This window comes from Leptomonas pyrrhocoris (assembly GCF_001293395.1).
Source record: "Leptomonas pyrrhocoris isolate H10 chromosome Unknown, whole genome shotgun sequence".
Lineage (NCBI taxonomy): Eukaryota > Euglenozoa > Kinetoplastea > Trypanosomatida > Trypanosomatidae > Leptomonas > Leptomonas pyrrhocoris.
Window position 1 is genome coordinate 1,021,783 of NW_015438357.1, and position 19,481 is coordinate 1,041,263.

Below are 19,481 nucleotides of genomic sequence, written 5' to 3' on the forward strand. Positions count from 1 at the left end.
GGTCGTCTCTCTCTCTCTCTCTCTCTATATATATATATATATATATATATATATTCATAATAGAAACACTCACACAAGCAGTGTGGAAAAGTGTGTTTTTTCATGTACAATTAGTTTTCTGCTGCACCTCCTTTTTTTGCTTTACTTCGTTGGAACTGACCGCGTCAACATCTTCTCACGTGACGCCACTTTTTATTTCTTTGCACTGTATAATACGTTTGTTTTGGTTTGTTTTAATTTGATGAAGTTACTCCATTGCTACATTGCTTCATGCTGGGTTTGCACCCTTCAATTTATGTTTCCTGATAGTGGCTTTTCTCTCTAAACCTAGTGGTTCCCCTATCAAAAAGAAAAAGGTCGAAAGGTGGTTGGTTCAAGCGATTAATAATGGGCTGTGCAACTATCATGGTTGATACCGTGCAGCGGGCGTGCGGCGCCTTTTGACTCTCTATCACTCGCTCTGGCCCAACTCCCACCACTTATTTTATGTTTTTTTTTTTCCTCCGCGTCTGTCTCATCTTTCATCTGCGCCAATCTGTTTCTCAAATACGCTCACTTGCGTGACGCCGATGCATTTCAGGTACGACATATCGCTTCCTTTTATTGTTTTGGGGGGCTTCTACATCTACTCTCCATTGCCGATGACTCAATTCGCTTCGCGGCGGGTGCTGGCGGCGCTTTTCGTCGTCGTGGCGGTCCTCTCGTGCTCCTCTGCGCGTGGCAGCGAAGAGGCGGCCGATGCGAAGGAAACGTTGGAGCTGTTCTCCGACGGCTCGTCCACCGTCTACACGCTGCCAGACTCCATGATTACGCTCAGCGACACTACCTTCGAAGGCTACCTGTTCCCAAAGAAGTCCACCACCACCCGCGCGTTCTTGGCGGTCTTCTACTCGCCGTGGTGCCCGCATTGCAAGACCCTCCTGCCGGGCTTCATCAACGCCAGCACGCAACTCGACCTGCTCGGCATCCCGCACAGCTCCTTTGCTGTGTGCGATGTGCAGAAGAACCGCAAGGTGCTGGAGTACTTCCAGGTGAACAAGTTCCCCCTCCTGGTGTACACCACCGGCAAAGGGAGGCAGTGGCACACGTACGAAGGCGCCAACACACAGGAGGCGTTCATGCAGTTTTCCGCGTATTTGCAGCGCGCACTCGACACAGGCAGCTTTTCCGAAGACGTGACGGACGTCACTCGATTTAACGAGGTGGAGGCGGCGAGCGGCAGCCTTCGCGTGCCGTGCTACATCTACGTGCCACGCACGTCGCCTAGCCGGCCAGAGAATCAGCGTGCTGCGCCGTGGAGCCAAGCGGTGGACGGTGCTGCCTCTGTCGGCAACATCCGCTTCTCCGTCATCTACGAAGCAACGCAGGCGGAGGACTGGGCCGACCACGCCAGCGGCGCGTACGGCGCCGTCGTCGCGGTCGCCAAGGCGTGCGTGGCGGCTGGCAAGGCAAACGGGCCGGACGGCGAGGCGCTGGTCGTCTACACGGACCGCTACCGCACACCGAAGTGCTTCACGGGGGTGTGGGTGGAGAAGCGGAAGGACAGCCCAACGAGCGACGCGCTTGCCATGAGCACCAAGTTGGAGTACTTTCTCGCTCTACACGGCTTCCACGCCGTCGAGGACGCCGCTGCGGCGATGTTCGACACCCTGACGCACATGCCAAAGAACTACCTCGGTGTCATTCTGTCCCCCGACCCGATTGACGCGAGTGATGAGAAGTTCGTGCCTGTGCTGCGCGAGATCACGCAGGTGGAGAACATCGTATTGGAGCAGCAGAACGGCGGCGACGTCTCCGTTGACGCGGAGATCAACGCCCCGCGGGTGTCGTGGGCCTTCATTGATGCAGTGAACTACGAGGTGTGGCGGACGCACTACGCAGTAGAGGTGGAAGACTTGCCTGCGATTGTGATCATCGACACAAAGCGGGATCGCTTTTACAAGATGCGCACCCGCGTCCCGCGCTTCGAGGAGATCAAGCTGGACACGCCGTGGCGCATTGGCGGGGAGCAACAGCAGCTCATTCAACAGTTCGCCCGCGATGTGCTGGCGGACGTCTACAAGGCGGAGAAGCTGTCGTTGGCGGGCCGCTTTGCAGAGTTTCTCTCTCACTACCCTGGATTTTCTTTTCTATACGAAGTGCTGAACTACGAGGACTTTGTTTTTGACATTGTGGTGATGGTTCTGGGTTTCTTCTGCTTTCTCATGTTCCTCGCCATCGTCGCGGAGCCGATGTCGGAGAGGTACACGGAGCACCAGAAGCAGCAACAGCAGCCTAAGCTCAAAACCGAGTAAGCGCTTCATCCTCTATTTGCTCGTGTCGGTAATAACAACATCAGGAACAGCAAAAACACAAAAACATTTAGCACTGCACCTCCCCCCCCAAAAAAAAAAACGAAGGAAAACAAGAGACAGAAGGAGGTTGATATCGTTTTTTTGGCCTGCGTTGAACGTATCGCGGAAGTATTTGCTCGTGAAAATAATCCAATTCGCCGGTTTACCTTCTCCCTCTCTCTCATCACGCAATCTTTTTAGTTTTTCTGAGAATCGGGGGTCTACCCCTTCCACAAACTGCTCTCCTTTTTGAGGACGTATTCCTTTCGAAAGGGAGAGACAGTTATTGTGTCTCTTGCGTGATTCCCTTTTTCTTTTCCTTCATGTCTCAAATATGTTCTCGAACAGTCTCTCATCGCCGCTTTGGCAGGTCGCCGAGGCAGGTTCACAGACGTGTGAGTGTTTGTGTGTGTAAGTGTTCGAATGTCAACAGCCTTCGATACCAAAACCCACGCGCCGACAGACGGAGAAATGAATGCCGTGTCCTTTTTCTGTCTCGCACACACACACTCTCTCTCTCCCTCCTCCCCTTTCTGTGGCGCTCACCCAATGTGCACCGATACCCATACCTGCACACTACTTCTACCCTTTTCCGCTCATCTTCCGTGGTCACCTCAAAAACCAAAAAAAAACTATCGTAGTATTCGAATACACCGTGACTATTTACTTCTGCTTATTGCATTTCTGCTTTCACGCTCCCGACCATCGGAAAAAGGAAAAGAGGAAAAACGTACAACACAACTCTAATCGTGGGCAACGTATGTTTCGACTCACTCTTCGCCGGTGGTGCACAGCGTCTGCCACGGCGTCTGCTGCAACTGCCACGTCGTCCACGACCCACACACTGGGCACCGCCGCCGATGTAAAAAGACCACTGCCAGACTTCTACGGCAAGAACTTCACTGTGACTCCGCGGACGTGGGAGCAAATCAACAAGAAGAATAGAGAGGAAGGCTTCGCGAACGACGCCCGGTACCTGCGGCTGGCTATCGATTCCGGCGGCTGCCACGGATACCTGTACAAGTTCTCTTTTGAACCGGCGTCACAATTCGTCAAGGACGAGGATGTGATGATTACGGAGGCAGATGCCGTGTCGCCCACGGGGGAGGAGGCCTTCACTGGTGCACAGCCCTCCCCTCGAGTCGTCGTGGACACGCTGAGTGTGTCGAAGCTGGACAAGGCCACCTTAGACTTCCACAGCGAGCTGAAGGGGTCTGCCTTCGTGGTCGTTGGGAATGAACTGGTGGATCAGTCGTGTGCCTGTGCCATGTCTTTCTCCCTCAAAAAGAAGCAGTCGCACGGCTCTGCATCCGCCGGGGCCGCCGCGGCGGGACGCAGCAGCAACAATGGTGGAGGTGGAAGCTCCTCTGCTGACTCTCCGAGGTCTGGCGGCGATGGTAGCAACGCTCGGCCGATTGCGCGCCGCTCGGCTGCGCGTGCCATCTCCTAATGCCGTTATGGCTCTTCATTTGCTGTTCTGTTCACGCCGCCGCAGTTCAAGTTTTGTTGCTTTCGTAAAATGATGTTCTCTTTAAAAGCAAACTACCAAACAAACGAACGTCACTCTTGCTTATTTATGACAGCAGACAAGGTTTCGCTGTTTCACATCACATATACTTGCTTTCTCTTCTTTTTTTTTTTCTTGTACTGCAGCGTTGCCGTGACGCTGACCGCTATTGATTCCGACTCGTATCATTAATTGAGACCTGTGAGCGTTTCCAGATACTGTTGCCTCCTCTATATGGGTTTATTTACAACAACAAAAATGCCTCAAGCACCTATCTTTTCTGTAGGGCGGGTGCGAAACATGCAAGCGGCAACGGGAAGGCTGCAGCGCAGAAGCGCGTGCTTTTATTTCTTCCTTCTTCGTTTCAAAGCGGGTTTGAAAAGACGGGTCTATTGTCCTTTTAAGCATTTTTTTTTTTTGAATGTTCTCCAACCAATGAGAAGTTTATACCGGCTAACGACCGCGCAAAAGGTTGCGATGCGAGCACCCATCACGGCACTGCTGTCAAGCTTCACCTACAGCTATTGAAGCTGGCAACGGAAGTCTTTTCTGTTTTTCTTTTCTTCTCGTATCACCTACTTATTCGCCACCCACCTGGACCTCTTTCCCTCTTTCCTTCTACCGCCTCCACCCATTTAAACACCAGCTAGTCCAGTGCCGGTAAATAGCTCTACAAAAGCTTCAGCAGGAGAGATGTTCAACGTCTACCGCCTGAAAGAGAATCCAACGTGGGTGCGGTTTGGTCCGCGAGCCGCCCCCGCCGAGGAATCGTTCAACACAACGACCTCTTTCTTCTCTGCGAGTACCAGACCGACACCTTCGACTTTACGAGGTGTGTCGGCGGACAACTCGCCCGAGATGGATCACACCAACAAGGGCAGCAAGCGACGAGGCTACCACCAAGCAACGGCCCCCAGCTTCTCCCCCGGTTTAACCCGCACGAGCTCTGACCGAGCGGAGGCGGAAACTCTCGTAGCTGCCGGTGTCGCAGCGGCCCTCCGCCATGAACGACAGCAGGCGCAGCAGCGAGAACAGCAGAGTGGTCAACGCACCACCCGCACGTCCGTTTCTGCTTCTTCTTCTCTCTCCTCCATCGCGAAATCGGCAAACGCCGCCGTTGGCGCAACTTCCTGCGCGTCTGTTGCGCCGACTCGTGCTGCTCGCAGCACCTACCCTTCCGAGAACACGCCTGCGCGAGGCGTGTGCACGGCAGCCCCTTCCTACCAGAGCAGCCACCCGTCAAGTTTCTGCGGTAACTGCGCTTCTTTTCCTTCTTATCTCCGCGACCGCACGAATCTTCCTGCTGAATGCAAGGGAACGGAGGAGAGGGCAAATGCCATTCGAGCTTCTCGAGCGTCGGCGAAGAACGCGCCCCACGGCTGCACCCAGGGGTCGTCACAAAGCTCCTTGTGTGGGCCAGGGGCGACGGACCAGACGGAGGTGCCAGTGTACGCCCGGCCCTCCGTATCCACCGCACCTTCATCCGGTTCCCGCGCCACGGTAACACACCTCAGCGGGCCAGCCGCCTTCGTCGACGTCGAAGGGCCGTTCGACTCGCTCTACGTCCCACTGCGGCGTCCTGCTCCACAGAACTGCGAGGCAACTCGTCAGCACTTCAGCATCTTTGAAGCGGAGGGTAGCGAGCGTGTCGGTCTGCACACGGGAAGGAGCGATAGGAGAGGCGTGACGACACGCGTGCATCAAGTCGATTACGCGCCACTCAGCGTTGCGCAGGTGAGACGTGGTGGTGCGGGTGGTGGTGATGGCCTTCTAACAAGCAACAGCCTTTATGGACAAGGGTGCTGATGCCAAGGAAGTGGATCGTACCCACAAGGAGTTGAAGGAGAAGTACGCTTTCGTTTTTTTCCTCTCGGCGACAAACCACCGCCTCCGTCGCTGCCGCAGCGCCTGCGTTCATCATCGTTGAAACGTGCCCCGTTTTTTTTTTTTTTGCTCCAACGCCCCGCATAGATACTATGAACCCATAGACTCGCACATGCATAGAACTTAGACTCACCCTTTTCCACGTTTTCGCCACTGAGTTTTTTTTCCTTTTCCTTTCGAAGATGGTAGCGCAATACGGCAAGCAAACAAGCCGGCCAACAGTCAGAAAATGAAGAGAAAACCCCAGGATGGATTGCCACCCTTTGGTTTTGAGTTCCGTTTCCTTTTGCCACAAAAAGGAACGCACCACTTAAAGCATCCTCAGTGGAAGTCGGGGAAAGCTTTCTTCGACCTTTTCGTCGTGCTATTCTTGCCTACCGCAATTACAGCGCCATGTTAGAGTACTCTCTTTGCTAAACTCTTCTAGATCACGAGTCGCTGCTAGCGGAACAAATCAATATTTGCACCTGGATGTGTCATGTAGGCTCTTATCGTCTCGATGGTTTCCTCTCGTCCTCTCACCGTTTTTTTTTTTCCGATGAGCCTCAATCCAATTTCGTTGGGAACCGCACAGCAGCGAACTGAAAAGTAAATCAAAGAACCCAATAATAGGTTCGGTTTGCAAATATATATAACTTCTTATTCACACGTACATACATGTGCTACGCTGTTTGACTTTTCTTGCTTCGTGACTTCTCTGACGCACATACGACTTCTATTAGTACTTTCACAAAACACAGTTTTTGCTACTTTTCAAAGCCCCCTTTCTTCTTCTTTCAGCAGCGAGACTCTTTCACGTTCACGACACAAACTGCCTTTTTTCCTTGTTGTCATCTTTCTCTCCTCCTCAATTCCACTTCAAAAACGTCAACAACGACAACAACAACAAAAGCAAAACAAAGCGTGAATTAAGACGGTGAATTCGCGCATCGCGGTAAAGAGGGTTTTCGATCGTGAAGAGGAGAATAACAATAATAGAAACAAAAGGTTTCCGTTCCTTATAAACCCTCCGTTCTTTTTTTTTTCTTTTTTCCAATCCTCGTTCGTTAACGAGGGGGTTTGCTTCTCTTCCTTGTTTTCCTTCCAAAAGAGTGAAATACTGGCTTTACAGGCTGAAAGCAATTCCTCTGTCTGTTTTGTTCTCGCGTTCTTTTTTTTTCCGGATTTCTCTTCTCGGTTAACCTTTTTATTTCTGTTTCCGTGAGAGTGTCTTGTCGAAGGCGACCCACCACCTTTCCCTCTGATTTTTTTTTCTGTTGTTGTTGTTTGCTTCCACTGTCCCCGTCGCGTATCTTCGTGGCACACAATCGCACAACGGAAGCATCCGTAGCTAACAAGACGCTTATCTTTCGTCAGGATTGGCGCCGCTGCTTCGTACAGCAGTTCTCTCCTTTGGTTGTTGTTTTTGTTGTTGTTTTTTTGTTACTACGCTATTATTACGTGTATTTTTTTTTGTTGTTGTTGCGTTGGCGGCATCTTTCCTTTCGCTCTTACGTTTGTTTGTTTTTCCTGCCCATTTACTACGCTAAAAAAGGAAAGGAAAATCCCTTTTCGCTCATCAACTAAGCCACTCCGGAAGGCTGATTTCCCCTGCCTCTTAAAAGGAAAGAAATAATAATAATACGCCAAGTAGTTTTCCCTCCTTTTTTTCTCTTAGAAATAATTAGTGTCGTAGTTGACATCATGTCAGACGCACCCTTCGAAACCGCCAACAGCGGGAACGACGAGCTGGAGAGGCCCAAGACGGATGTCCTCGAAACCGGTGGTGGCTCCTCGTCCGGTCACCAATCAAAGAAGATGGGTGCGATTCGAAACTTCTTCAAGCACAGCCCCTCCAATGCCGACGGTATCACGCCACGTAGCGAGGGCGCCAGTGCCCGTGCCGCAGGCGGCGGCGGAAGTAGCCACCACGCCACCGTCTCCCGCGACGACGACTTCGAGGACCACATGCTGGGCAGCGCCTACAAGTGCACCGACATCTGCAAGGCATGCGGCTTTCCTCGTGGCAGCAGTGTTTGCTGCCCCGTCACGCACCTTCACCACGGCACCGACGAGGCCACGACGTCCGCCAAGCGCCACCACGGCCGCACCTTCTCCGGTGGCAGGAACCTTATGGCGCGGATACGCGACAAACTCCCCCTCACCCCGGGCCGTCGCTCCAACCGGCACGGCAGCAACGACGGCGGCGGCGAGGAGCGCCACACACCGCAGACGGAGGAGGGGCAGGCAATGTCGGTCACCGCCTACCCCGGTCCCGACGCAGCGGAGGAGGTGCCCCTCTCGCTTGAGCACACGATGAGTCCGCTGAACCCGCAGCTGGACGGCGCGGGCGGCGACGCGAACCTGGACGCCTACGTCTCGGGTGACTCCCCAGTCGAGGCGGTGCCGGAGGAGGAGACGCAGTACTACTGCTACACAGATGAGAACGGGGACACCTTTTACTACACGCAGGAGCTGCGGGAGTCGATGCACGACGCCGTGTACGCCCTGCCGCAGCGCGCACGCGTGGAGGGCGACGGCGACGCTGGTGACGAGGCGGCCGATGCCACCGGTGCTGCTGTTGCGGCGGCTGATCTACCGCCAGGGACGTGCGTGTATCAGTACATCGATGAAAACGGCGAGACGGTGAACTGCCTGTGCACGCCGCAGGCCGGCGGCGACCCCCCTGCGGCGGACCAACAGGAGGGGGATGCGCAGGGTGGCGCCACTCCCACCACCTCCGCGGTCGCCCACGCCGGCTCCGACCCCGGGAACTCCTCCGAGACGGACGACCCGAGCGCGAGTAGGAAAAAGAGCACCCACTCCTTCTTTTCGGCGGTCCAGAACGTGTTCAAGCCTCACCGTGGCACACACGCGCACAGCCAATCGCACGAGGATCCGTTGAATATGGCCGATGCGAGCACGCCTGTCCGAACACCGTCTGGGGGTGCGACCCTCGAGGGCACCACAACCGACCTCGCGACAGCGATGCCGGGATGCGTGGAGGCGCACGAGTACGACGCAGATGTCGTCGCCTTCATGGAGCTGCTCGACGACAGCGAGAAGAAGAGGTTCATAAAGGAGCGGAAGAATCTTATCAAGGACCTGTCAGCAAGCGAGAAGAAGGATCGGGATGCAATTATGAAGAACAGGCAAGACGGAATGGCTGCTTTTAGGCGTGACAAGCTGGCGGCTGCCTTTTCCATTCGCAAGGACGAGCGTACCATTAAGAGTGGCCAGAAGAGAGGAGAGCCGCTTTGAACTGCGCGATGCATGAGACACTCACGCGAGCCCTATGCGGGCTTGCCATTTCGTGTGCTTCCCTTGTCTTTCCCGACGTTCGCACACGTCAGGTCACCCCCTCTCCTTCTTTTCTTTTTTATCGTCTTTTTGCCGTTCCTCTCGTCCTCTGTTTGAGCGAAAACTGTAGACGCTTTAAAAAAGAGGTAAAATATATCTGGGGCGTAGGCGAGGCGAGGCGAGGGATAAAAAAAATGAGATGACGCAAGACGCAGCGCAACAGTAAGAAAAAGGAGCTAACTTTTGCGGGCAGCCAAAGAGCAGGTGGAAATCTGTTTCTCACGAGGGGAGAAATAGAGGAAACTTGAAAGTTAGAGTAAGTTGCAAGACGCTTTGGATTGACGCTCTTTTGTTAGCAATCCACAGCCTCACGCGGTGAACATCCAAGTGCGAAGGGATGCTCTCTTTCCTTTGCTTCCCCCTTTGGTGTTTTGGATATTTAATTTCTTTTGAGTCTTGAGCAATCGTGCTGTGGCATCAAGAGACGGTAGCAATGCGCACATCGTGCTCTCCCGATCCCTTAACTCCAGTTTTTATCTTTTTTTTTTTCGCCAGAGCTTGAAAAGAGAGATGGGGAAGGGCTTTCCACATGCATTTATATACACCGGAGCTGTGGACTCTCTCTTTGCAAGTATAACAGAAGAACTGTGCCAAAGCTTTCAAATTGAGACGCATTGTATTGTCGCTCTTCTTCTAACTGTTTCTACTAACCACACGCACCATGTAGAGAAATCGGATAAAAAGCCGAAATTTGGTTAAATACAGCTATATTGTTTTCGTTCTTTTTTTTTGCATCACAGACCAAAAGTAACCTTCGTGTGTATAACCTGCTCTTGAACATGCTCGTTTGGGAATTCTTTTTTTCTTTTTGTTGTTATTATTTCTTGACTGTCCTTGTTGCTCTCATCGGTACTTACGCGTGTTTTTCTTCTTGGTTTTTACGCTTTACCCATACATGTCTCTCATTTTTTTCTATTATTATTATTGCTGTGCGCCCGGTTCGAAGTAGCAGAACCGCTGGGTCCCCCTGTCGTCAATAAGATCTCATTTTCCCTTTATTGCAAAAGAAAAGAATGACCGGCATTTATGAGGCCTTCTTTGTCTTTGTGGCTCTGCATTCAAAGACAATAAAAAAGAACACGAAACCCGTCAACATGATCAGTAAGCACAAACTCGTGTGTGACGTATATATAAAGCAGCCTTTTGTTTCTGTCTCCATGTGCTCGTCTCTTTTGTTTCTCTTCCTTTCTTTCCTTGGACACGCACGTGCAGACAACGTTTCCTCCTCCATTGCGGTTACCGGACATCCACCTTTGCTTCTTGCGTTTGTTTGTTTGTTTGGATCACGACATCCATTAAACACCCTCACCGCTCGCATCGTCCTCCTTACGTTCTTTTTCGCCACATTACCTGTCTAAACATATATAACACCTCTGAGCAAAAAAAAAAAATGCGCGCTTGCCGTCTGCTGGCTGCTTCGTGGAAGACGAAGGTGGACCCGAAGAACCCGCGGCGAATTGTTGCCATCCCGAACAAAACGCCGTGCTTCGTGCAGCTCCAGGCCGGCAAGAAGTATTACTGGTGCGCTTGCGGTTTGAGCAAAAAGCAGCCGTTCTGCGATGGCAGCCACATCGCCTACAACGAGGAGCAAAAGACGACGATTCAGCCAAAGGAGTTCACGGTGGACACCACGAAGAAGTTTTTGATGTGCCGCTGCAAGCACACCGATAACGCGCCCTTCTGCGACTTGTCTCACGTGGGTGTGATCTTCCGCACTGCGGTCGGCATTGAGAAGCTTCCGGAGAAGCAGCCGGTGAAGTCTGCCGACAAGCGCGAAAACTAGCTTTACGAACGAAACCTTTTGGCCCTTCGTGCTTCGTGCTTCCCTCTTCAATCTCCTTTCCCCTCGGACTTCTGGTTGAAGGGAAACAAGCCGTTTTCCTGTTGGATGCGTTTTCTCCGTCAGCGCTCAATGACTCTGTTTCCTGTGCGTAACGATGGAAGAATAAAAACTGCTTCTTCTTTTTTTTTTTTGACAGCACCAACAAAAAGGTTGTCAGAACTGCTTTACTCCTCTTCCTTTTTGTCTTTCCTTTTCGGGGAGCCGACATCGAAGCTGTTAGCGTCAAAGCGTGAACGCAGTTTTCTCTCCTTCTCTCCGTTTTCTCGTTGTGCGTCATTGTTTGCGAACGTATGTGAAGGTACTCCAACGCGAAGAGAAGAATTGTAACTGCTAGCATGCTCTTCTTTCCCAAGAAGGAACAAAAATCTTAATCACTTAGTATTTACCATTTTTGCTCATGTTTTAAAAAGAATTATATTTCTATTTCACTTAAAGGAGTGAAAGTTAGCGTTTCTTCCTTTCTTGGTGTGCCGGTCGAGCTGCAGATGCGCCTTTGTTTTTTTCATCATGAGGAAGGAAAGGCAAGCACCAACAAATCCATTCAAAAAAAAATAGCAGGTGCTTCTCTGTTTGTGCGTGCGTGGTTGCGATGCAACACACCTATTACCTTCACAAGGTGAAATTTGTTTTTCTCCATTACCCACTCAAAGCGCCTCGTCACCTCCATGCTCACGTTGACTTGCTGACATGAACTCGCTCGCATTGTAGTGTTGTATCAATCAAAAGAAGACAGCGACAACACCCCAACTGGCTTAGAAATAGCGTTTCCCCTTACTCGAAGGAAAAAGTTACACCACTCGTGCCGCTGCGCACAACCGTCGTCAGTTCTCTTCATGGTTGCTTGCACGCATATGTCTTGGATCTTGTATGAAAAGAAAAAAAAAACAATGTCATGATAATCTTCTTACGCAAGCCACACGGATGCGCTTCCGACAGCTTTGCAGAGTTCAACCCGTTCTGAGGGGTTCTCTGTGTTTGAAAGCTTTCCTATTTTCATATTTTTTTCCCGACGTATATCTCTTCTTTTCTCTTTTTTTTGATTCTTATTTTCTCCGTGAAGCTTGAAAACACGCGCAGTAGCTGTGTAAAAAACGTAGTTATTAAGAAGTGGCTTTGCATTTTGTTCTTAGAGGACAAACATTCACAGTTCGGAGCAACTTCACAACATATTGGTATTACTATATATATTTCTTCTCTGCAATTACTGGAAGGGAACACTTCAGTTCTGCTTCTTCACTTTTTCACGTTATTTTTGAGTCGAATAACCACAACACTCAGTCAAATTCCGGCGAAATATGTCCGTTAGCTTTTCTACGCTGGTGCAGCGCGCACGTCCCGCGTCGAACCACGCCACTTCGGCGGCGTTCCGCGAGGTCCTGAGCAAGCTGCCGCCTACCAACGTGTCCACCCTCGGCAACGGCGTGCGTGTGGCATGCGAGGAGAACCCGCTCTCCAAGATTGCGACCGTCGGTGTCTGGATGGACTCTGGCTCCCGCTACGAGCCCGCCGCCTCCGCCGGCACCGCCCGTGTGCTGGAGAAGTGTGGCTTCCTCGGCACGACGAACCAGAGCGGTGCGCAGATCGCCAAGGCCGTAGAGGAACTCGGTGGTCAACTGGAGGTGAACGTGGGCCGCGAGCACACCTACCTCTACATGAAGGTCACAAAGGAGAACACCGCGCGCGCGGTAGGCCTGTTGGCCGATGTGGTGCGTAATGCTCGCCTGGCGGATGAGGACATCGTGAAGGCGCGGGCGATGGTGCACGAGGAGCAGCGCCTCTTCGAGGAGCGGCCGGACGACATTGTGATGGACAACCTGCACCGCTGCGCCTTCGACAGCACACCCTACGGCGTCGGCACCCCCCTCTACGGCACCGAGGAGGGCGTGAAGAAGGTGACGGCGGACCAGCTGCGCCAGTTCCGCGACAGCACCCTCGCCGGCAGCCGCGTCGTGGTGGTGGGCAGCGGCGGCGTCGACCACACCGCCCTCGAGAAGGCGGCGCAGAGCCACTTCGGCGATGTGGCGACAGCCCCTCAGAAGACCATCACCATGCCGGAGTCGCGCTACGTCGGCGGCGAGTACCGCTTGTGGAACCTTCGCTACAAGACCGTGAACGTCGCCTGGGCCTTTGAGACGTGCGGGGCGGCGTGCGAGGATAACATCCCCCTCGCCCTCGCCTGCGAGATTCCCGGCTCCTTCCACCGCTCCCAGCACGAGCTCGGCCAGCACGCCATGCACCGTGTGCTGAAGACCTTCTCCTCGCTGGACCACTCCACTCCCACCAATACGCACTTCAACGAGAAGTCGATCGAGATAGCGAACCCCTTCCTGGAGAGCTACAAGGACGTGGGGCTGTGCGGCATGTACGTCGTCGGCCGCCAGGCGCAGGGCGGTCCGGGCGACGGCGGTGTCATCGTCGAGGTGCTGCAGTACACGATCGCCGAGTGGTGCCGCTTTGCGCAGAAGATGCTGCACGACAACGAACTGGCGCAGGCGAAGGTGAACATGAAGGCGCAGCTGCTCTTCAACATGGACGGCAGCGCGAACGCGGCGAAGGACATTGGTCGCCAGGTGCTGCACTACGGCCGCCGTGTACCGCTGACGGAGATGTACGACCGCATTGACGACACCACCGGCACCAATGTGCAGGAGGTGCTTCAGCACTACTTCTACGGCCGCAAGCCCGTGTACAGCTACCTGGGCTACATCTCTGCCATCCCGAACTACGATTGGACCCAGCATTGGTCGTACAAGTACTGGTATTAACCACGCAACTGGGGGGAAATGGGAGAGCGAAGAGATGAAGAAGGCAACGAATTGTGGAGCAAGTATAAGAAAGTCAGCGTGGTGTGCTTGCCATCAACGCAGCTGGGAAAGAACGTAGTCACCAAACTCCTTGGCCTGCCTACCTTGTTTCGGACTTTGTTCTCCATTTATAGTTTTTCTTCTTTTCTCTCCTTTTTCTCTCGTTTCCGCTTTTTTTTTTCTAGGAATAGGCGCAGCTGACTTCTATGGTGTGAGGGGACGCTTTTCGTAGCCGACCTTTTTCTTGTTTTTCTCTTCCTTTTTTTGTTTTGCTGTTTCTCGCGTAGTTTTTAACCAATTAGGAAACGTGTGTGCGCTTCAGGAGGGACCCCTGTTCCATCTGCTCGACTGGGTTTTTTGTTTTCCGCGTTGCGCACGGGAGATGGGAGCGCACATCGTTAGATGTTAGGCGTTCAAAAGGCTGACGAGGAAAGAGCGCAAAAAATAAGAGTGGGGACGAGGGCTTGCTCTGCACTCTCTCATTTCAGCACCTGCCCCTCTTTTTTTTCTTTCTGGCGCTTCGTTTCGTTGTTCAGCCTTTTTTTTTTTTCGAACACAATCTTAGGTAACACGCACTGGATGCCACGTTCTATTAAGGTATACACACAGATAAAAAAAAAACAATAATTATTAAAAAACGCAAATGGTGAGGGATGTGCATTGACGCTGTCCGAGGCTCATGTGTAGAGGCGAGGTGCCCAAGCACACGGATTCCTTTGATTCGCGGATTCGAGCCAGCTGCTTGTTGTTTCGCCGATAGGAAAAGCGCCTTTTTCTGCTGGCCTGGCGTTTCGCTCGCGGTCCGTTACTCGCAGTAACGATGAGCATTTGGGCAAGATGTTGCTGGGTTGCAGGAGTGCACTGCGTGCCAACAGGAAGAAGACGACCGTTGCAGTTTGTTTTTCTTCTCCACGACCTTCGCACGCAGTCTTCTTACCTACTCAACACCACTTGCAGTTCTTGTTGCGTGTTTATGCATGGATACATCAGCGACAGACATGCGAAGATGCTATGTTTCTTTTTCTTCTATCGTTTCCTCTCCCCATATCTCTCTCTCTCACTGTTCACGATATTTTCAAGCCTATGCAGAGCATTATCGGTGCTCGCATCACCGATGGCTAAATCCGTTCTATCCGGAGATTTTGATTTTCACATTTCTGGTGTTTTGCGCCTTGGACTGCTTCGATAGATATTTTGATCCGTCTTGTTTTTTGTTCGTTTCATTGCTGTAATCGAAGCGGAATACACCTCTCCTTTTTTCTCTGGAGGCTGTGAGGCGACAGTCGGTGAAGAAAGGAAAAACCGGTGGGAAAGGAGTGAGGGACTGCAAAGAAGAATTACAGCAAAAGTAGAATCGCCGTGGAAGGTGTTAATCCGCCCGCGGTCTTGGAGCCCGACCACCCTTTTTTTTTGCTTGCGTTGCTGGCGCGGTGCCCGTAGCATTGAACCAGGTTTGATTTCTTTTTTTCTTCTCCTTTTTGTTGTTCCCTCATTCTCTCTGGTTTTCGGTTCTGTTTAATTCATATTAATGGAGTTGTTAGACGAGATGCTGGACAGGAAGGTGGAGCGGGAGAAGCTCAGAGCGACAGAAGGCGCCGCCGCCCCGTCTGCTGCCGCCGCAGCCGCCGCACTTTCCCCTTCCGCTTCCACCCCCTCACCCACTGTCACTCGCCCCTGCTGGCTCTGCAATCATGGGAGCTCTTTGCGCTTCCGCCTGCAGGGTGGCATCTACCTCTGCTTCAACTGCTTCCGCATTTCTTACCTGTCGCTGCTGCTGCCCATCATTAACACTTCTCTGCGGCGCAAAAGCGATGCTGCCTTTTTGAAGCTGATTTACGACAATGAAGAGGAGCGCAGCGCGTCGACCGCGTCGCTCGGTGAGGAGTCGCTGTGCAGCACCTACGGTGAGATAATCGAGCCCCAGCAGGCCTCCTTTGTGATGAGCGCTTCGATGATTCGCCAGCGACTGGAGAAGGAAGAGCAGCGCCGCATTTCCGCGATCGGGCGGAAGAGCGACGCGGTCGGGGCGATCACGAGTGCCAAGTTCATGTGGAGCTGCCCGCGGTGCACCTTTCTCAACGCCGCCCTCGCCCGCGAGTGCGAGGCATGCGGGTTTGTGAATCCTGGTACGGTGCGCTGCCCCGTCTGCGGTGCCGCCTGCCCGATCGGCGCGCCGAACGCGCTCTCGACAAAAGCGCCGCCGAGTAAGTGTCGAAATGGGGAGCTGCACCGTATCTGGAACTGCCGCGAGTGCGGCGCCCTTAACACACTCGACGGCGACCGCTGCCACTTCTGCAAGCAGCCCCGGTACTGGGCGTGTTCGCAATGCACGGCGCTGCACCACATGGCCCGCGACCCGGACGGGCTGCGCTACTGCCCCACCTGCGGCACGTACAACACCCCTGAAGACGTGTTGGCGGGGCAGGCGAAGATCGAGAAGGAGGTGAACCACGCCGAGCTGGTGACGGCGCACCGCGAGGTGAACGAAGGCGGTGGCACCCCTGCCACCAACGACGGTGCGCACGGCGTCGTGTTTGGCGTGAATGACTCCCAAACGTTGGAGGAGCGGGCGCGGCAGAAGGAGATTGAGGACAACGAGAAGCGGCTGCAGGCTCGCCTCCATCGGCTGCACATCTCCCGCAACGTGCAGAAGACGGACGGCAACTGTCTCTTCAGTGCGCTGGCGAACCAGCTCTTCGGTCAGCCGCGCCTGCATTATTTGCTGCGCTCGCTCGCCGTGGCGTACATGACCTACCACTCCGATGACTACTCCATCCTCTTTGATGGAGAGGCGGAGTGGCGCAACTACCTCTCCCTCATGCGCGAGCAGGGAACGTGGGGCGACGAGCTGTGCCTCAACGCCGCTGCTCGTTGCTTCCACGTGAACATCCACGTCATCACCAGCGACCATGATCGGTGGCACATCGTCTTCCAGTACCAGCAGCTGGGGCAGTCCAAGGTCAAGTCCAGCGCGAAGAATGCGATGGGGGTGGCGAACAGCGAAGCGCTGAAGATGGGCTCGCCCCAAAGGAAAGCGATGTCCCCACAGTCCCCGCCGGTGTACGAGGGTGTCTCCGTCTTCCTCGCCTACCTCGCCCCGGTGCACTACGACGACATCACCCCGTCACCGGTGAAGAAGCTCATGCTGGGGGAACTGCTGAGTGGGGAGCTGAGCAAGCGGATTAAAACGAAGCAGCGCCTCTCAGACAGCTCGAACACGACCCCGGCCGCAACTCCGCCGCCGCAAGAGTCCACAAACAAGCTGCACTCGTCGACGTCCAATGTGATTCGGCCACCGCTATCAGCGATGCGCACACATGGCGCGGTGCCCGTCGAACTGCGAATCGCGTCCTCAGATAGCCTGGTCAAGTCGTACTTGGAGTCCTCCACGGGTTCGAACACAATGGCGCCCGCGGTGCCCCGCTCTCGGCCGCAGTCGAGTCGAACCAAAGACGGGAGCAACCATATGCAAGACCCGTCTCGCCCGTCGCCCACCCCTCCCGCCAGCCACCGAACCCATGGGGACAAAAATTAGTACACGCAAAAATGGGTGTGTGCATGTGTGTGTGTGTGTGTGACAAAGAAAACATTTTGTTTGTTTTAGATCTTCCGGTAGCTCAGTTCTACTACGTACAAGTAGCATGTTTGAAATGAAAAGTTGACGAGGACGGTGCTTTGAAGACAAGAAAACTAATGTAAACCTGCGATTATACCTCTGCGCTGTTGCCGCTGTTGTCCCCTCTTCATTATACAATGCCTACATGGAATTTATATTTGTTGCTTTTTAATTGCTGTGAGTTGTTTGGATCTTCGTCTCACGTAGAGTGAAGCTCAACCGCTTCAACGTTGACGAATGCAGGTGGTACGATCTTCTTTGGCCAAATCGGCTCGTTTCTGTGAATCAGGAGCCTGTCCCGTGTTTCGAGGTTTTTTCGTTTTCTGAGCCACTCGCGCGTTATTGTTTTTCTCCTCCTTTTTTTCCTTCCCAATGCACATTGCGCTTTTGCGTTTGCCGGTGCTTGCCAGTGCGTAGTGGTGTTGGTTACGTCAGCGGTGAGTGGTGCATTGCGTTTGTTTGTTTTTCCTTGTTGTTGCTCTGCCACGTGTATTTCTCTCTTGCGGATTGCTTCACCGGTGCGTGGATAACGCGTGTTCTTCTCCACCCGTTTTTTTCTCTTTCTTTTTGCGTCTTTCATCCATTTTTTTTTACGTCTGTGAATTTCTATATATATGTTTAATGTTTGCTTTTCTGATATCCAATGACTGGCACCTCTGCCCTCCGGACGGCGTTTACGTTTAAAACTTCAACTACAGCAACACAAACAGGAACAACGGAAAGGGTGACGCAAAGACTGAGTTGTGTGTTGCTCAATGAAAGTCCAGCAACGACAACAACAACAACAAAGGATCCATGAATGTGTAACAGCGTGAAGGAAACGGGAGGGTGCGAAGCGAAAGAGAAAGTGTGTACACCTTCCCAGGGATGGAGTAACGAACTGTTCTGTTCGTCTTTGTTTTTGTGTTCTGTTGCCTTTTTGCATCTGCACTGCACGTGTTTTCAGATTTTGTTTTCTCGGGGCATTGCTTTCTCGAAACTTTGTGGGCTTTTTGAAGATCGATGCCTTATGTTACTCTCTACTCTATGGTGCACTTCCCGTTGTCTTTTCGCCTCACATCGCGTTCTCTTTCTTCTCTTCCCAATTATAAAGAAGTACTACATATCCGTGGGTGAGACGACCACGCAAGCAGTTCAACACACAATGAACTCGCTCAAGGAGGAGCGCTACACCCCCTCCACGCAGCGTGGGGTACTGTACTTCAATACCGTCCCACGTGACATGCGTCCGCAGGAAGTTCGCCTGCACTTCAATCAACACGGTGACATCCGTCGCATGAAGTTCATTCCTTTTCCCAAGAAGGCCCGCCGTCCTGGCGGTGCGCTGTTGCCGCTGCAGTACAAAGAGGGCTGGATGGAGTTCACCTCGGTCGACGACGCGCGAGACGCCGCCGCGTGCAAAAACGGTCAGCCCGTGGACGTGAAGCGTCAGCGGCGGTGCTACGGCCAACTGTGGACGGTGCGCTTCATGGAGGACTTCACGTGGGACTCGCTGCTCGAGGAGGCGGAGGGGAAGCGACGGGCCCGCCGTGCGGCGGAGGTGGAGGCGCGACACGAGGAACGCTCGATGAACGAGGCGTACCGCCGCATGGCTATGCAAGCCCAACAGCAGCGCAAAGGCAAGCGGCAGCAGCGCGCTCACGAGGACGTAGATGCGAAGGAGGATGCGACTCTTCCTAAAAAGAAACTACCGGAAAGTGCAAAGGTGTCCGCGATGCGCCCGTCGGAGCGCAAGTCCGCGATGACAGCGAAGAAGGCTGGTGCAACCGCTGTCAAAAAGACAAAGAGGCGCATGGATAAGTGAAAACAACCGTCGTTCTTTGTCAGTAAAGAAAAAAGAAGAACACAATGGACGGCGTCTTAGCCATGAGACTGCTACTCGTAATTTTGCTGAAGCGTGGGTGCCGAGGCGAAGTGGTCCCGGGCGTTTGCTTCTATGCGTGTGTATGTGTGCGTTGTACAGTATTCTCCTTTGCGTCCCGCAGAGCTAAGCGATGCAAAGGGGTGGGATGGGGTGGGGGAATCTCATCTACGTTTCACACGAATGCGTCTACTCGAAGCTACTTAATCGCGACGGTGAAGCATCATGTATCTATATACAAGGGAAGAACCTCCCTCTTGCCTTTTGTCTGCCAGTTACGCCTCTTTCGCTGCG

At 53.1% G+C, this 19,481-nt stretch overlaps 8 protein-coding genes across 12 annotated transcripts; all 8 read left to right on the top strand.

Moving 5' to 3' along the window:
* Positions 1–578: 578 nt before the first annotated feature.
* ABB37_00313 (putative mitochondrial disulfide isomerase) lies at positions 579–2,294 on the top strand (the record flags this gene model as incomplete). The annotated part of the gene is made up of 1 exon (XM_015796471.1): positions 579–2,294. Exon 1 carries the CDS (start codon positions 642–644, stop codon positions 2,292–2,294), a length of 1,653 nt encoding a protein of 550 aa, XP_015664479.1. The 5' UTR covers positions 579–641.
* A 678-nt stretch (positions 2,295–2,972) lies between these two features.
* On the top strand, positions 2,973–3,783 carry ABB37_00314 (putative mitochondrial hypothetical protein; the record flags this gene model as incomplete). Its single annotated transcript, XM_015796472.1, has 1 exon — positions 2,973–3,783. Exon 1 carries the CDS (start codon positions 3,094–3,096, stop codon positions 3,781–3,783), a length of 690 nt encoding a protein of 229 aa, XP_015664480.1. The 5' UTR covers positions 2,973–3,093.
* A 701-nt stretch (positions 3,784–4,484) lies between these two features.
* Positions 4,485–5,646, top strand: ABB37_00315 (hypothetical protein; the record flags this gene model as incomplete). 2 transcript variants are annotated; one of them, XM_015796473.1, is made up of 1 exon in its annotated part: positions 4,485–5,646. In XM_015796473.1, the coding sequence occupies exon 1, from the start codon at positions 4,534–4,536 to the stop codon at positions 5,644–5,646; it is 1,113 nt and encodes a 370-aa protein (XP_015664481.1). In that variant the 5' UTR covers positions 4,485–4,533. The 2 variants fall into 2 exon arrangements, with proteins under 2 accessions (XP_015664481.1, XP_015664482.1); XM_015796474.1 differs by having other exon boundaries at positions 4,489–5,646.
* Positions 5,647–6,265: 619 nt separating this feature from the next.
* On the top strand, positions 6,266–8,964 carry ABB37_00316 (hypothetical protein; the record flags this gene model as incomplete). Of its 2 annotated transcripts, none has more annotated exons than XM_015796475.1 (1): positions 6,266–8,964. In XM_015796475.1, exon 1 carries the CDS (start codon positions 7,408–7,410, stop codon positions 8,962–8,964), a length of 1,557 nt encoding a protein of 518 aa, XP_015664483.1. In that variant the 5' UTR covers positions 6,266–7,407. The 2 variants fall into 2 exon arrangements, with proteins under 2 accessions (XP_015664483.1, XP_015664484.1); XM_015796476.1 differs by having other exon boundaries at positions 6,297–8,964.
* A 1,309-nt stretch (positions 8,965–10,273) lies between these two features.
* ABB37_00317 (hypothetical protein) lies at positions 10,274–10,846 on the top strand (the record flags this gene model as incomplete). Of its 3 annotated transcripts, none has more annotated exons than XM_015796477.1 (1): positions 10,274–10,846. In XM_015796477.1, exon 1 carries the CDS (start codon positions 10,454–10,456, stop codon positions 10,844–10,846), a length of 393 nt encoding a protein of 130 aa, XP_015664485.1. In that variant the 5' UTR covers positions 10,274–10,453. The 3 variants fall into 3 exon arrangements, with proteins under 3 accessions (XP_015664485.1, XP_015664486.1, XP_015664487.1); XM_015796478.1 differs by having other exon boundaries at positions 10,440–10,846; XM_015796479.1 differs by having other exon boundaries at positions 10,441–10,846.
* A 1,118-nt stretch (positions 10,847–11,964) lies between these two features.
* Positions 11,965–13,671, top strand: ABB37_00318 (putative mitochondrial mitochondrial processing peptidase, beta subunit; the record flags this gene model as incomplete). The annotated part of the gene is made up of 1 exon (XM_015796480.1): positions 11,965–13,671. Exon 1 carries the CDS (start codon positions 12,202–12,204, stop codon positions 13,669–13,671), a length of 1,470 nt encoding a protein of 489 aa, XP_015664488.1. The 5' UTR covers positions 11,965–12,201.
* A 1,117-nt stretch (positions 13,672–14,788) lies between these two features.
* On the top strand, positions 14,789–17,245 carry ABB37_00319 (hypothetical protein; the record flags this gene model as incomplete). The annotated part of the gene is made up of 1 exon (XM_015796481.1): positions 14,789–17,245. The coding sequence occupies exon 1, from the start codon at positions 15,239–15,241 to the stop codon at positions 17,243–17,245; it is 2,007 nt and encodes a 668-aa protein (XP_015664489.1). The 5' UTR covers positions 14,789–15,238.
* A 1,172-nt stretch (positions 17,246–18,417) lies between these two features.
* Positions 18,418–19,130, top strand: ABB37_00320 (hypothetical protein; the record flags this gene model as incomplete). The annotated part of the gene is made up of 1 exon (XM_015796482.1): positions 18,418–19,130. Exon 1 carries the CDS (start codon positions 18,471–18,473, stop codon positions 19,128–19,130), a length of 660 nt encoding a protein of 219 aa, XP_015664490.1. The 5' UTR covers positions 18,418–18,470.
* Between the last annotated feature and the right edge of the window lie 351 nt (positions 19,131–19,481).